The sequence below is a fragment of the Pimephales promelas genome, chromosome 1 (genome assembly GCF_988280905.1).
Source record: "Pimephales promelas chromosome 1, fPimPro1.hap1.1, whole genome shotgun sequence".
Taxonomy (NCBI): Eukaryota; Metazoa; Chordata; class Actinopteri; order Cypriniformes; family Leuciscidae; genus Pimephales; species Pimephales promelas.
In genome coordinates, this window is record NC_142769.1 from 33187970 (window position 1) to 33205784 (window position 17815).

The 17815-nt window shown below is 36.2% G+C and overlaps 1 protein-coding gene across 3 annotated transcripts in view; it reads right to left on the reverse strand.

The window, feature by feature from the left end:
- The window catches only part of plekhg4 (pleckstrin homology and RhoGEF domain containing G4), a 68269-nt gene that overhangs the window by 25343 nt on the left and 25111 nt on the right, over positions 1 to 17815 (reverse strand). For all 3 annotated transcript variants that reach the window (XM_089129498.1, XM_039688587.2, XM_039688586.2), the window contains exons 4-13: positions 16932 to 17108; positions 16727 to 16850; positions 16442 to 16535; positions 14190 to 14276; positions 13493 to 13609; positions 12230 to 12328; positions 8563 to 8711; positions 4309 to 4447; positions 2918 to 3040; positions 2435 to 2626 (exon numbers count right to left, since the gene is read on the reverse strand). In XM_089129498.1, the coding sequence (XP_088985624.1) occupies positions 2435 to 2626; positions 2918 to 3040; positions 4309 to 4447; positions 8563 to 8711; positions 12230 to 12328; positions 13493 to 13609; positions 14190 to 14276; positions 16442 to 16535; positions 16727 to 16850; positions 16932 to 17108 (1301 nt within the window). The remainder of the gene's footprint in view (positions 1 to 2434; positions 2627 to 2917; positions 3041 to 4308; positions 4448 to 8562; positions 8712 to 12229; positions 12329 to 13492; positions 13610 to 14189; positions 14277 to 16441; positions 16536 to 16726; positions 16851 to 16931; positions 17109 to 17815) is intronic.

Sequence of the window (17815 nt, forward strand, 5' to 3'; positions counted from 1 at the left end):
ACATTGGCCAAGTTTATCAGCCGTGCTTGGACTTGTTGCTAGGCAACACATTCAAATAGTCACTTTCTAAATCTGGGATGAGCTGGTCTGTCATTGAAGACAAGTCCAGCATGTGGTCACTCAAAACGCACAGAAAAACTAGACAGAGGTTTCTATACAGCCTCAATCACACACAGACACGCATACAATGCTCACACAAGACTAATACACATCTGTACACGGTTATACACTAACTACACTAACAGCCATCAATGTTGAAACTAGTCAAAAGCATGAAAATTCATGCATAGGAATGAGTGTGAAATGACAGGTGGTTTGAATAAGCATTCATGTATGCCAGTCAGATGACACCAGTGATTTCCACAAGTGTCATCACGCACCTTAACACAACGATATAAAGACCCTATCTGCAGTTCTGAATACTGAAAGGGATAAATGTGTGATATGTCAGAGACTGATCTAGGAACAGGCAGTTGTATGTAAATGAAGCCAGCTATTGATTAACACAGTCAAAAGCTTCGACTATTACACACATATACAGACAACTTTTGTCAATATGCCAACAGACGGCAGGAGAGAGTTCACCATGCAAACAGGGGAAGGGCTCTGGATGTATGGATGATCTGGTGAGTCAGGAAAGAGCACTATGATTATGCTAATGCTAAAATCTGATAGTGGTCAGCTAACAAGACCATCTGTCCCTGCTGGGGCTCAGGGGGAAACACTGAAGACAGACCGAAGCGTTCAACACTCACTCAGTGCCACAGAGGAAAAACACAATGGTCTGATCACAAAGACAATCGTGTGTGTGTGTGTGTGTGTGTGTTAGTTTGTCTGACATCATTGCCAGTCAGGGATTTCCGTAATAGCTGGTGCTTTAGAAACACTGTATGCTTTTCAGAGGAACTCTTGCCTGATGGATAAAGAAATACATGAAACTGTGCTCCATTACCATCACTTAACACTATATCAAGACCTATACTTATATCCGTTTTAAGTTAAGTATCTGGTAATTCTAAAGTTTTTATCATTATTAAAGAAAACTGGAAAAAATAAGAGAGATGGGACAGGATTTATTTGACTAAAAGTCTATCTGACTAATAAAGTTATCTCTTCTGACAACAGTTTCTGATCCGTGGCTGTTTTAACATCCAACTGAGGTCAATTAAACACCAGAAGACATGTTAAAGCAGCGCTGCGCAGGCCGATCAGTGTATGACATTAAAGTACCAAAAGAGTGTTTCGAAAGCATAGAGAGCCGTCTGGTCTCTAATCGCTCTCGCGGTAATTTGATGTCATCAACTGATCGGCCTGTGCAGCGCCGCTTTAAGTGTTCAATAAAATAGGGTTTCACAACCTGGGGGTCATGACCCCCACCAGAGGTCGCCAGATACTTAGGGGGGGTCAAAAAGCCTACTTGATTCTAGGGAAACTACATTTAGACAAAGCTAATTTTAAAATAACCAAAATTAAACATTAATTTTTAGGTTTTTAGAATGGAAGAACATGTTCTGCATTAACAACCCATGAAGCATCTGACTCGAAAAAAGGGTGTTCCTAATTAAATTTTTTTTTTTAAAAATACTGCCAATAAAACTAGATAAATAAAGTTAGAGAAACAGAAAACAAAAAGAAAAAAGTGCAAAACTTTAATATAATAATACAATACACTATAAAGTTTATAACTTGTCAAACAAAAACCTACTGAAGGATGGATACAGCTAATGCACATCTAATCTGAACTGACTAAACTGCACTGCTGAGACAGGTATTCTAACCTGTGTCTCTGAGTGCAATTTAATCAGTTCAGATTACATATTTATGGATTAATGCATTAAGGTAATTATTCTGAGCAATTGAAACACCTTATAATTAAAAAGCAGCACAAGTGATTAATCTCCAATTATCCACCAAACCAATTTAAATATTTTAATCTAGTAAAGCATCAAACAATCCATTACATTTAATTTAAGGGATAGTTCATCCCAAAAGAAATTCTGTCATCATTTTCTCACCCTCATTTCATTCCAAACCTGTATGACTTTCTTTCTTTTGTGGAACACAAAAATAGTTTTAAAACAAAATGCGGTCCAAACAATATTGCATCCAATTAGTTTTTTATTGTATGAATACGGAAAAAAAAAAAAAAAAAAACACAATTGTGGTCCACAAAAGAAAGAAAATTATACAGGTTTGGAATGACGTGAGTGTAAAGAAATTATGACAGAATTCTCATTTTGGGTAACTTATTCCTTTACTAAACCATTCAGAAATCAGATAACAGACAACGCTTCTAAAATATCTCAAAAACGTCTTGCAATACAGCTCAATACCAAATGAACATTTTATAAAGGGAGCCTAAGTAGTAAAAGTAAAAATACAAAGACAGAACAGTCAGGTGAGTTTACATCAAAAGCAACTACTGACCACTCACCTTGTCAAAGAACTCGTAGAGTCTGACAGTCTTGTCAATTTTATCCTTGGTGTCCTCCACTCGCTGGGAGAAATCATGTAGATGGACCCAGAATGAGCGTACTTTCACCTCGTATACCTGCAGCTCTGAAGAGGAGATGTCTTCCCACTTCTCTAAGCGCTTAAGGAGAGCTTCACCGCTCTTACAGTGCTCCTGAACACACACACACACACACACACACAGTATTACATAGTGGAATGGTATGAAAGCATAGGGTGCGACTGAGGTGACTACATTTAAACATTGACAAACGCTCTTGAAACTCATGTTTACACAATTAAGCAAATGTTTGACTCATGCAGTAAAATATTATCTCTCGGTCCAAATAAAAATGTCATGAGGCATTTTTTGACAAAATATGAGGACAACCCCAACCCCAAATGCAGATGATATGGGAAAGGGTTAAAGTGCTGTGTAAAACATGTTTAATAAGAGTTGACATACGTATGCAGCAGCGTAAAATTCTCTGAAGACAGTCTGTTTATGATGTAACTGCTCCAAGGACTCTTCCAGCTCACTCAGTGTCTGGAGACGAGACTCTCCCACCTCCTCAATCCACTGACTCACCTAAGAGACAACATACACATACAATCAATTAACCCTGCTACTTTACAGTTTTAAGCCCCGTTCACACCAAGAATGCCAATTATAACGATCTTAGTGTCAACACCAATGCACGATAACATTCTGTTTATTATAAGCACGCACTGCAGTTGTCATCTCCCGCATGAAACGCTCAAGCTCTTTAAAGCAGGATGGATCGTTTTTATCGTTCATCAGTTAGAATTCTTTTTTCTGAATGCTATTTCAATGATAGTTCCTCTGTATCATTATAGTTGTGTTGTGGACTTGTCTATTCTCATAGAATTAGTATGTTTAACTAATTATCATTATAGTTATTGATTTTGTTGTGAATGGGCGTTTACTCTGTTATTCGTAACATACTTGCTTCTTGTTCTCTGTGAATGTAGACTTTGGCAGTAGACTGAAACATGAGCACACAAACACATCAATCATATGTGTATCACCTGATACAGATGCTATGGTGCTAGTTTACATTTTCTCATGATGTGCATGAATGTGTGTGTGCTCAGCTAATCTGTTTCAGCAAGTTCCACTATCTCCATGCCAGCAAGTCCCCCCCAACATTTCTGCCCGCAAGGCACAATCATCCATTAAGACTATCAGATTAATAAATCACCAAGGCAGTGTGTAGCTTAGTAAGGCAGAGAGTGAGTGAGTGAGTGAGTGAGTGAGTGTTTGCAGCACTTCAATACAGTATTCTCTATTTTTCAAGTGTAATAGGTAAACTCAAAACTAAGAATAAGCCTTGAAGACTGCAAGACAAACTGCCCAAATGTGTAGTGGAGTTCAAAAGTCTGAGACTATTCGTGCAAAAACTTGACCTTTTGCAGTCTTGACTAATATAAAAATGTATTTCTTCAAGAAATTTGTCATTATCAGCAAAAACAATTTAAGTGAAAAGTTTAATTAAATGTACAGTAATTTCAGTATTTCTCAGTATAACTCTTAAGTCTCTCACTTGTATTCATGGTTTTATACTGTAATTTATTTAATGATTAATTTCTTTTCTAAATGTAAATTCATTTCTCAATAAAAAACATTTGATTTTTCTTAGTTTAATAATAAAACTTTATTTTTTTTAGGTTTAAATTATGAGAAGTTGCCACATTAACATGATATAACATGGAATGTTTTAATTAAAGAGAAAACATATAGTCCAATTATAGTACCCGCAAGTCTCACACACAGCTGTTATTTTAATCTGTCATGAATCGAGTTCATAAAAGCAAGTGCAAAACCTTAGTCCTCACCTCTCTGAATCCCTCCTCCAAGGTTTTAAACTCCATAATAAATTCCAGTTCCTGTGTGCATTTGTTGGACAGCATCACAAGTCTGTGAACCAGCTCGTCCACTTGGTTATACAGATGTCCTCCATTCTCGATGGCATCTCTAAAACACACACCAAGAAGATTTCTGTAGTACATCAAATTTAGTCTGCATATTCTCTTGACTTTGTTTCTAATCCCTGAGAGAAACTCCAGGCATCTGAGCTATGGAGAAAACACTGACTGCAGGACTCGCATCTCATTGGCTGAGACAGTCTTATAGAATATATTGATTGGACAAGGCTTTGAATGTAATTGGATGTGCAAATTGTGATCTGGTAATGGGAGATAGGGTATGGAGAAGTGAGGGAGAAGTGAGTGAGAGAGAGAGTGTGTATTGTATAAGAAAAAGAGCATACATGAGAGAAATAATGTAATTGACTGGACTATATACATGTGCATACAAGTATGTCAAGAAAATATTTATTTTAATGCATAATTGTGAGAAAATGTGAGTAATGGTACATTGTGTATCTGTATGTTAATGTCCAGTGTTGTGATACACAGTGACAGAGCACAGTGTGCACAACAGAAGAGTTTGATGTCTACTGGATGACTTCATCACCACTGTAGTTTACTTACACAATAATGTATTGTGCTCTAGTCAAACATTTATACATTTCCCCAACGATATGCCAACTAACTCAGCCAAAGAGTTATCCACTCTCTGATCCATACACAACATCAATGTCAATATTAAAAACTATTTTTGGAGGAGTGCCACATTCCCATTTTGACTGTCAAAAGACTTATTGATAGCATGCAAGACTTGTTAATGCAGACAGACATAACAACAGCTAAAAAAGTGTGCCCCCTGCTGTTAGACACACAGATGCAAACACAGTCACATGGTTTTAAAAGATTTTCAGTTAAGTTATGTTTGTTTTGTTTTTGAGCTTGACAGCCCTATTCACTTACAATGTGACATAGAGTAGCCACAGAGTTCTACAGCAAAAAAGGACATGAGAGTCAGAAAATGGTAACTGAATTTTAATTTGGCTCAACTATCCCTGTGAGGTATTGGTTGACTTAAGTTCAGTGTTGGAAAGAATATGTGTGTTACACATAATGAGAGGCATGAGGGGCAAATCAGGGACGTCAGAGTCAATCCAAAACTCACCAATTATTCACAGCACACACCCAGAGCAAACACGGGTTATCACAGCACGCAGGGGATATCAAAGACATTCCAGCAAGAGACAATGACAAAAGAGTGAGTGAGAGAGAGATAAGAGTCTAAAACGGATGTATGAAAAATCAAAGGCCTTCATTACCAGCTCAATATAGCATTCAGACATAGTATTGCTGATTAATCGCTTTTTGGCAAACAAAAGATGATTGAACTTGACTGTTTATATAAATATATATATATATATATATATATATACATATATAACATTGTGTATTACTATACACATTTATATAGATATACCTGGAGTCTCTAATAATAATAATAACATTAAGAATATGTCAACAATAATCACTGATAAGAATGTAGCCAATGAATTATTGTTATTAAATTACATTACCAACAATACTAATTGTTAAATGTAATTGCTAAATGTTTTACAAAGACTGGAGAAAAGAGATGAAAAGGAGATACAATTTCCTGTTTATGTACATTTGAAACAAAAATGAGCAGAGACCACCAGTGAGTAGAAGCACAATCCTTCTATTCAGTAAAAAAAGCAAGGGTCATAGTTCATCTCTAGGATCCAGTGGAATTGTTAAAAGTCTTGAAAGATTATGTGTGAGGGAAAAATTCAGAAAAAAGAGCCGGATTCGTTCACTATTGTTGGGCACTTTAGACTCAGTCACACCTATGAGATAGAGTCCTTTGTGTGTCTGTCAGCATCCAGGTGAAGTGCTTGTGTGAGAGCAGCTCAGACAGCTTAGGTTTCATTTTGGCATTTGTTAAGCAACAAATGAGCAACTTGCACAGCGTTTAAACTCTAATTTCACCTAATATGAAAGCCACAAAAGGGATGGAGATGACAGGACGGATAATAGATCAGGCTATGGAACCAGAGAGGCTAGCTTAGAATCATATTCATTGCATATTAATTTATTAGATGACATCTTTGGAAAAAGCAAAAACCAAGCCATCAGTCTTAAATGAGCAACCCACTGGGTCTTTATAACCGGAATCTATCACAAACACCGGGCTTGAGTGTTTGTGTCTGAGCAGGAGGCTTTGAAATTGCTTTTGAGTAAGCCAGCACAGACATGCCACTGTGTTTTAACCCAAGTCAAACAGGAAGTAGCACTAGAGCCCTGCTGCATCCAAACCATACCATGTTATCAGAGACAGACACAAGCGCATTTGTTGTCAGTTTAGCTCTAGGATTGTGTGTATGTTTCAGGATGAAATGACTGTGTGCAGATAAAGACATTTCTCTTGGCTCAGCTGTGGGAAATAACATTCACACTCCCTCAACCTCCTGATGAACCCAGTCCTGATCATCAGAGGCCTGAACATGCTCTCCCACGCTCATAACATTTTCTCTCTCTCTCTTTCATTATTCTTCTCTTGTTTGGCACTCTCAAACTCTCTTTAAATAATTTTTCTTAATTATATAATTCAATTCCAAAACCTAGCGAGCTGCCTCGTTACCTACTGACTATTTAGGCAGCATCCTTACTGAAATTAATCTTCATTAGTGGCTCATTTGTAATGCTCTACATGGGCAGGAACTCAAATGAAGCGCACAGAAGACTCAACTCACAGCTGATTAAAATTTCAAGCTGTATGTAAAATATTCATTTATAGTCACTATTTTATAAATACCTTTTTATTATTCAATGAATTACATGTATACTACCATTCAACATTTGTGGTCTGTCAGATTTTTTTTTTTTTGGAAAGAAATGAATATCCTTATTTAGCAAGGATGCATTAAATTGATTACAAAAATAATAATATATTATTGTAATAATATTTCCACAATATTACTGTTTTTACTGGGTTTTTTTTTTTTGTAAAATAAATGAAGAGTTCAGATGCAAAAGCCTCTAAGTGCCATTTGAAATTTTCTTCTAAAATGATCATTTTTATCAAGCTTGTATATTTAAGTTCAGTAATTTACTGAACTTAAATATACAAGCTTGATAAAAATTGTCATTTTAGAAGAAAATTTCAAATGGCATTTAGAGGCTTTTGCATCTGAACTCTTCAAATGCAGTTGTGTGACGCTTCTTGCAAAATCAACGAAAAATCTTACTGACCCCAAATCTTTGAACGGAAGTGTCTATTCAACATTTATCTTGGATTTTCACAAATCTGTCTAAATCAGTGTTAGGGAGCATTTCTCCTTTGCTGAGATAATACATCCACTTTTAGCTCACTAGGTTTTGGAACAGAGCCTATTTGGTTATTTGTGATGTGTGCAGAGTGTTAAAGGACAAGTTCGGTATTTTACAATTAAAGCCCTGTTTTAAGATCGTCCCTGATGAAATAGAATAGTTAAGATTGTTTTTTAGACAAATGCTCCTGTCACGAGAATTTTTGGATTCTGTGTTAGCACCCCCCCCCCACCTTTATAATGAAAGCATAGGTGCACTCGAACAATCATTCATAAAAACGCATAAAACTTTAGTTTACAAAGACGTGAAACTCACCGAGTGGTCTGATATGTTCACACAAAAATCGCTGCAAAAGATGCTTTCCAACAGGTTTTATCGTAGTTTTTGTCCGACTTCATTTTCTTCCTGTTTTCGGTCGAAGTCCACAATAGTAAATTGTCGAGTTCACGTGCGCGATCATTGGTAACTAGATAACTAAGGATCGCGCACGCAAACTCGACAATCGACTACTGGGGACTTCGACCAAAACAGGAAGAAAATGACCTTGGACAAAAACTACGATAAAACCTGTTGGAAAGCATATTTTGCAGCGATTTTTGTGTGAGCATATCAGTGAACACCCCAGACCACTCGGTGAGTTTCACGTCTTTGAAAACTAAAGTTTTATGCATTTTTATGAATGATTGTTCGAGTGCACCTATGCTTTCATTATAAAGGTGGGGGGGTGCTAAAACAGAATCCAAAAATTCTCGTGACAGAAGCATCTGTCTAAAAAACAATCTTAACTATTCTATTTCATCAGGGACGATCTTAAAAGAGGCCTTTAATTGTAAAATACCGAACTTGTCCTTTAAAGTCTGTATAATCATGTCTCACCTGTAGTCCTCTGTCAAACTGACGCTGCTCTCTTCTTTTCGTAAACGGGACAGAGCGGCTCCTCCCTCCAACTGTAGCCGCACCAGCCTGCTGTCCTCCAGAACAGACCTCATCAGCTCTCTGTACTTACACAATAAGATCTGTGCCTCCTGCAACACACACACACTTTTATTACTATAAAACACCAACTCTACTCTACAGCTATACACATTCCCATACACCTTATTATTACAAACACACATCGTGCCTACTGTTCTCTCACTGAGTAATATCTGTCCTTTCACAAGCATAAACACCCCATACACCCCATCATTATCTTCCAAATTCCATTGACAGATGGAGTAATAGCTGTAGCAGCACACATTACCTGTACACACTCTCACGCACACAGGCGTTCCTTATTATTTATATAATACCAGCTCAAATTTGTACTCATTAAATTATCAAATGAGCTTAAGCTACAGTACAGTTTAATACGCATAACTGCCAAACATTCAGGTTTGTGTTTGTACTTGTGCTGTCGTACTTAAATCTGGCTTTTATGGATCTTTCTTAAAGGATTAGTTCACTTTTGAAAAAACTTTTACTGATAATTTACTCACCCCCATGTCATCCAAGATGTCCATGTCTTTCTTTCCTCAGTCGAAAAGAAATTTAGGTTTTTAAAGAAAACATTCCAGGATTTTTCTCCATATAATGGACTTCAATGGGAACCGGATGGTTCAAGTATCAAAAGACGGTTAAAAACTGTTTCAGATGCAGCTTCAAATGTCTTTAAACGATATCAGACGACGAATAAGGGTCTTATCATGCGAAACGATCGGTTATTTCAAAACTTATTCCAAAAATGTAACTTTTCTAAGGACAAATGCTAGCCTTGCCATATTCTGTGAGGCGCGTTTTTTCAACGTCACGTATTACGTAATTACGTTCAAAAGGTCACGGGCGACGTAGCCGAAAGTACAGAGTCAGTGTTTACAAGTTGAACGCATAGGTTGAACGTGCAAACTAACTCAAACACCGTTTACAAAAAAAGGAATTAAAAGGAAAAACAACGATGTCGGACGATTTTGATTCTGTACTTCCGGCTACGTCGCCCGTGACCTTTTGAACGTAATTACGTATTACGTGACGTTACAAACGCAGAATATAGCAAGGCTAGCATTTGTCCTTAGAAAAGTTACATTTTTGGAATAAGTTTTGAAATAACCGATCGTTTTGCATGATAAGACCCTTATTCATCGTCTGGTGTCGTTTAAAGACATTTGAAGCTGCATCTGAAACAGTTATTAACCGTCTTTTGATACTTGAACCATCCGGTTCCCATTGAAGTCCATTATATGGAGAAAAATCCTGGAATGTTTTCATCAAAAACCTTAATTTCTTTTCGACTGAGGAAAGAAAGACATGGACATCTTGGGTGACATGGGGGTGAGTAAATTATCAGCAAAAGTTTTTTCAAAAGTGAACTAATCCTTTAACAACAGTACAACACTTGTCTTGCACTTTATATACTGAACCCTTTTGGCGTAGATGCAGCCAAATGATAAAGCAAAAGTTGCCAAATCCATCCCATGTGAGCGTATGCTACTATTCAAAAGATTTTTTTTTTCTTGTATGTTCATCAAGGCTCAAAAATGAAGCAAAACAGTAATATTACAAACAATTATTACAAATTCAAATAACTTTTCCAATTTAATATATTTTAAAATGTTGCAAAGCTGTATTTTCGGTATCATTAGTGTCACACGAGCCTTCAGAAATCATTATAATATGCTGATTTGCAGCTCAAGAAACATTTCTTATTATTATCAATGTTGAAAACAGTTGCATTATTTTATATTTTTGTGGAAATCATTTTTTGAAAGAGAAATCTTTCTCTAAAAAAATATAAAAGTTTCTTTCATTTTTTTTTTTTATCAATTGAATTTAAGGTGTCCTTGCTGAATAAAAAGTAAGTTATTTACTTAAAAAAAAAAAAAAAAATGTTGTACCAGTAGTTGCATGATTTTGAACAAGTATCAAAAGATTTTATTTTACTCTCATATCAGGTGTAAAATGGTTAAACATTTAAAATGGTTCAAATGACTTATACGTTTACATTACTGACAATTTATTAAATTTATTGAAACCACTTCTGAGAATGGTTCTTACTACTAGCAAACAAGGTTAATAATTTAGTAAAACACCATCTCAATCAAACGCTAGATGAAACTACCATCTTAATTAAAATATATCTATAATCTGTAAGGGTAGCATTTGGAGTGTAATACTTTTTTAGGGTGTGTGTGTACCACCCAGAAAGGCATCCATAATACCGACCCAATGATGCAGATTATGGTCTGACCACATTGTGTGGAGTCTATGAGGCGCTAACAACAAAAGGTTACTTATATTATTTCGAATAACCCCAGGAACCTCAACAAAAGCCTTCTTAAAGTGATTTTGAAAAAGGATTTAAAGGAATAAAAATCTCATAATGACTGTCATACGTCTACACCCTAATTAGCATGCGTGTGTGAAGTGGGATAAAACTGTGGAGCAATTACTTGAATTACAAATGTCAGTGGATGTTTCTAAGAGTTTTAAAGCCTATTTGCAGTTTTGTTTACAGAACTGCTTTAAAATATATTAAACTATTAAACAGTGGAGAAAGAAGATTCAATATGTGAGGTTCTTAATATAAGGAGAAAATAAATAAAGTCATTAAGAATTGAGGTGAAAAAAATAGGGAAAAGAGGGGACACATTTAGATTAACGGAGGGAGACAGAAGACGTAAAAGAAACGGCAGAGAGATGAGCGGACAGGCCAAGACTTATTCTGGTTTTCTATTCATTTAACATCTAAGCATCACTTCATCCACAGGAGGGGCTGTTTTAGCATTCAGTAAGCAGAAATCCATACCCTCATCCACCAGACTCTTTCTTTGCTTCTCCTTTCAACTCTTTATATAAACCCTAGGTAAGTGATTTTGAAGATGGCTGCAGATAAACACTCCTTTGGGAGATCATTACTTCTCCTGAGGCCCTGTTTTCCCCCAGAAGCCTGTGGATAAAAAGGTCCTTTGTGACCTCCACTGACAGCCAGAGGTCAACTCAGTCAAAGCCTTGACACACTAACCACACACAAACTGAAGTCTATATTTTAAAACTCAGTTCTAAACAGAACAGTCTTTAAATCACTGTAACCGGACACCAGAGCCACTGCTGTACTTCATGGAAACATAATAGAAGTCCCTCTGAATAAAAGACTTTAGTGCCACATGTGATGCCCTCCTGAGGAGAGTTCACTGTCAGAAGGTCATAATGAGTCCTTGGACTCAGTAAACATAATTAGAACCAAGAGTTTATGGGCTCAACTGGTTCACAGGCAAACTATCTGCAATATATATCCCTGTAGCTCAAACAATAGAGCATATTAACACCAAGCTCATGGGTTTGATTCCTAGGGAATGCTAGAACTGATAAAAAAGTCACTTTTGATGTAAGTGTCTGCCAAAATCATTTAATATATATATATATATATATATATATATATATATATATATATATATATATATATATATAGCTCTCTCATTCCTGAAAAGGCTGGGACAAAAGCATTTTTTGTGGGACTGCTTTCGATAGAGCTGCTTTTAGAAAAGTATTTTATTGACTGTTGCAGTACCTCTGCTGTAGGTGGCAGCACTGCAGACTCCAGTATGCTGATGGATTTCTGGAGCAGGTTCACAGCATCCTCACAATGGCTGGTCAGCTGCTCCAACCTCTGAGGTGTAACAAAAAGACATGTTTAGGTTAGAAAACCCGTTAGAAAATAAAATCCAGTTTACTAAAACAGTTCTCAGATGTTGTAAATCATGTAATATAAGTATATCTCACTGCACATGAAATTAATTTTATTTATTTTTATTTTTTTTTTATTTCTTCGGCTCACCAAGGGTGCATGTATTTGATTAAAAAAGGAAGAAAAAAGAAATATTGTTAAATATTATGACAATTTAAAATAACTGTTTTCAATTTTAATATTATTTTAAAATGTAATTTATCCCTGTGATAAAAGCTGAATTTTCAGCATCATTACTACAGTCTTCAGTGTCACATGATCCTTCAGAAATCATCCTATGATGCTCAAAAAAACATTCATTATCATTATAAATGTTGTGTACAGTTGTGTACTATTTTCTTCAATTCTTTGATGAATAGAAAGTTCAAAAGCATTTATTTGAAATAGAACATTATAAATGGCTTTCCTGTAACTTTTGATCGATTTTAATTAATCCTTGATGAATAAAAGTATTGATTTCTCTTATTTCTTATTCCACCCAAAAAATAAAATAAAAATTCTTACTGAACCCAAACTTTTGAATGGTAGTGTTTAATGTTACAAAAGCTTTCCATTTCATATAAATGCTATTCTTTTAAACTTCTTATTCATCAAAGAATCCTGAAATAAAAAATGTAAATAACTGTTTTCAACATTGATAATAATGAGAAATGTTTCTTGAGCATCAAATCATCACATTACAATGATTTCTGAAGAATCAGTTATGATGCTGAAAATTCAGCTTTGATCACAGGAATAAATTACACTTTCCTATATATTCACAGAAAACAACTGTTTTAAATTGTAATAATATTTCACAATATTACTGTGGGTTTTTTTTAATCACATAAATGCAGCCTTGGTGAGCAGAAGAGACTTCTTTTAAAAACATAAAAAATCTTACCGATCCAAAACTTTTGACTGGTAGTTTATATGCTTATTGGTAAAAGAATGTTTTATTGTGATCATTATTAACGCACACAGCAGTGGCTTATTGCAGTATTAATCATGTGGCTTATTGCTACTTTCTGGCTACAAATCGGTTTAAAAAGTCATGTAGTTTATTTCAGCCTTAGTCCTAGGACTGAATAATGATGATTTTCTCACCATTCTGAAACAGACCCAGCTGCTGTGGGAATAAGGGAAAGTGCCTTCAAACTCAGTGGGAAGTTGAGCGATGTCAACATGCTTATAAAGAGACTTCAAAGATGTCAACAACTCCACCTGATAGATACAAAAAGAACACAGGACACAACAATCGTCAGGTCTTAGTTTCTGCATTTAAAGGGAAAAATATGTATTGTAGTGGAATCATAAACACTTCAGCTATTCTAATAGCTAAGATAGATATCTAGGCTACACTATCAGTACAGCTGTTGTGAAATTCTCAACTGAAGCACTTTCTTACGTAGCTACAAGAGTCTTTCTCTGGCAGTCTGATTTGTGTTAGGCACAAGCGGCGTCTCAGTACAGACACTTGTGTTTTAAAATAGCCATCTACTTCTCAAAGAGTGCAGAGTAACTAGGTGAAAGCCAGTATCTTGTCAGTGCTGGTAGATGCTGTTTATTTCTATAAAGGGAGCCATTTTATTAGAGGATGTTAGAGGATTTCCTTTAACATTAAGGACCTAAGATGAACAAACAACCTCCATTTCCTCCTATATATGGATTTACGTTTTTTTTTTTTTAATCCTTCCTGCCCTCATTATATGCAAGTCACACGCTACAATATCAGATGTGGTACATCAAGTGTAGATACTGTCAGCTGTTACCTTACAAGTTACAGGTGATCTTTGTGCATTACCTGTATAGAAGAGGTTTTCTCCAATCGCAGAGCCAAATCTCTGTCGGCCAGCAGCAGCACTGTATGGATGCATCCCTGCATAGCTTCCTGCAGAGATTGAATAGACTATCGAATCACAAACAGCACCATGAATTACACACATTTCTAATTACATGACTAATATTTTATAGTCATTTATGATTACTAAAAAGTAATTATTAATAACTAAATGCGAGCTTATACACAAGAGAAGCCTGTCATTTTATGACAAGTTTTTTACGAGGTGAAAAATGTAAGATGTAGAAATGTGTCTGCATCAATCTTTTACAATAAGTTCAATAAAACCTTGAAAATAGACAGGATTAATTTTCATTTAATGCTTTATTTAACTATGCATTTATGTCATTGAACAGAAGTTTTTAAAGGTTACATAACCTAGTAGACACTTTTCTGTAATGAGCCACAATAAAAGCCTTCTGTCAGTGAATGTACCATAACAAAAGAGCAGAAAAACAACACAGCAGAAAAACAACACTCTGTAAAAACAGACCAGAGAAGTCTATTATGCCTTTTGAGAGCTGTTTTAGTCTGTTCCCTTGTACGTCATCACGCATACTGATCATGCACACATTATCCTGCCATCATAGCCACATCAGACCAGAAGGAAAAGAAAATCTCTGCTGGAATGAAACAATAGCAAATTTACTGAGGAATGTTCCAGAAACATCAACAACCGCTTCAGGGCTGAGACTATTTACTGCTGATATTTATTGCCTACTAACTGAAACACCGAAGTTTTATTTTTCACTTTGCATTTTGAGTGTATTAAAATCATGAATATATGGTGAGACTGGGTCTGGTTTGGTGTTGTTGTGAATTAAAAGTGTCTTAACCAAGGATTTACTATATGGTTTTGGGTTACTATAGTAGTTTATGAAAAAAAAAAAATCCTTGGTAGGCCATGGTTCAAACCATGAACAGAAAGTGTAATTATCAGCTCAAAAGGACATGTATAATGAAATGATATTATTGTGGAGGGACGGAGAGCATGTGTCTGTTCCCTGAGGACCGGACCGGTCACTAAGCCACTGCATTTATTCAGAAAGACCTCATCTGTCAGTGTTAGCACTGACCCTGAATACACTGAAGGGCATTCAAACACGTGACATTCACACAGTTTAGCAGTACATCATCAAGAATCTTATACTTTCAGTAAAGCCACCTTTTCCACAAGACAGCACTTGTAAGCTGTCTATCGTGGATTACATATACAGATGGAAGATCAAAGAAATGAGAAAAAATAGACCACTCAAAGGTCATTTGGAGAATTTCTGCAGCTGTTTTAAACCTCAAATGAGTTCATAAAGACAATGAAAAGCTCTCACAGAGGCCCGTGCTACTCAAAACAACATTGTCATTAAAAGTATTCATCAATTTTACTTTTATATTGCTCATATTTATCTCTCTCTATCTCACTCAGGATGTTTAAATGGTGAAGTCAGCATTGGCACATCCTCAGTCTGTCAAAGTAGGGCAGGTTTTTGGCAGTAGAAGAAAGCAGAATTAATCTGCATTAAGGTCTAGAACACAAACTCAGTCTGGAGTTGCTTCCATTAAATGTGCTCAGGGATCATGTTCCTGCAGTTACAGAGCATTACTTACTGGTTTCTTCACCTCACTCATGCAAATGACTGGTGAGGTGAGTCCTCTACAGATGAGACAAGCCTATAAAGACTAATAGAAAAATGTATATAATGAAATCTGACTGGATATGATGCCTGTGTTCTCTGCTGCCACCTTAAAAATAGCAAAAAACAACTAACAAGCAACAACCATGTCAGAAGTTGAAGCATTCTGCAAAATAACCAATCCCAGATGAGAAAAAGAAATCCAAGGACATCACCATCTCTCTACAAATCTCAAGTGAGCATGTCCTAATTGTGTGTGAATGCAACTATTTATTTCCACAGCTGGGAAATCACATTATATTTATGATGTGCTGCATTTTCCCCTAATTAGCCAATAATGACTGATTCTGTCGATGAAAACTCTTCTCAATGGTTTACTTTAGTTTAGTCAGCTCTTCTGAATTCCTCAGTAGCAGATGTCTGGTTGGAAGTTAGATTTAAATATCAACATTTATGGCAAGGTTGCATAACCATTCAGTTTTGAAGAAAGTATGAGAAAGGAAACACCTAGAGGATGTGAACCGTATGTTACAGTTTTATCTGTGTAGGATATGAACAAAAGGTAGACTGTCATGGTGTTCGTACCTGGAGGATGTTGAAGGCTTTAAAGAGGGCGGGGACAGGAGAACATTTGCGGGCATCCACCAGGACTGTCAGTCCCAAAGCACTAACTTCCTTCCTGAGAGTCAAATCAAGGTCGTGTTTGATAAATGTAAATAAAATATTATAGCAGATACAAATAAGTTTATACCAACAATATTACAGTTTTTTTAATTAAATATATACAGTTCTGGTGAGCATAAGAGACTTCTTTTAAAAATTTAAACAAAACTTATTAATCCAAATCTTTTAAAATGGCAATGTGTGTACCTGAGTGTACTGATGAAGTAGACCATGATCCGCACCAGCTCTCCACTGTTGCAGTTTGGATTCAACCAGATAGTGTTTCTCATTGTCACGGTAACAAGGGCATGCCCTGATTTATCTCTTGTTCCTAAAATTCATTTTAAAAGTTGAGCTTTTGGATCATTACGATGGAAGGACCATATTAATGGCATTAGAAGCAGTCCCTCACCAGGTAGGCAGAGCACTCCTGAGTTCAGGACATCAGGATTGATGTCATGCGCTTCACTCTGGACAGGCTGGTTCCTCTGGGAGATGGGCGGCAGTGGTGGATGAACTGCTGAGGTGTCTTCACTCTGGGTTTTAGCAGACAGGTGGCAAACAATGTGGTCTCCTTCCTGACTGGATGCTGGGATATGAAAATCGGTTGGAGTTATTTCAACACAAACAACATTGGCATACATACACACACACACACCTAAATGTAAACAAAGAAACAGTTAAGTTTACAACACTGACTAGTCAATTTACAATCTGTCTTATCATTAAAGACAATAATGTATCAGTTCAGTCTTTAAAAAGTTCACAGATAATGTTTGTTGATATGATCAGTTGAAGTTAATGTTTACAGCAATGTTTGATCACTCAAAATTGATTTCACTGAGATTCTTACTCGCTGAAGATATACGGCACAGCTTACAGATGCCTGATATTTGGCTGTAAACGGTAACCTCAAAAAAAAAAAAAAAAAGGAAAAAAAGCTTAATCTCTGGGTCAAAGCCAGCAGACCAACATTCTCTGAATCCCCCCCTAACAAACAGCAATGTAGTAACGGTTGACCTGAGCGTAAGCATTTGTCCAGTCTGTACCATTATGCAACTCAAACAAGCACACTCATAGCTAATTTAAAGCATTCCAGGTATCATCCTGTGCGTCGTTCCATAGGGCGGCTTGGATCTGTGCCCCATATACCAGACTGCATGATAGGAGATAACCAGAGATCAGCTTCCGACAGTCATAAAACTAAAGTAGGGATGGGGCGATAACCGGTTTAACGATAAACCGTGATAAAATGTACTGACGGTTAGTATTATCGTTTAAAATTTAATTATCATT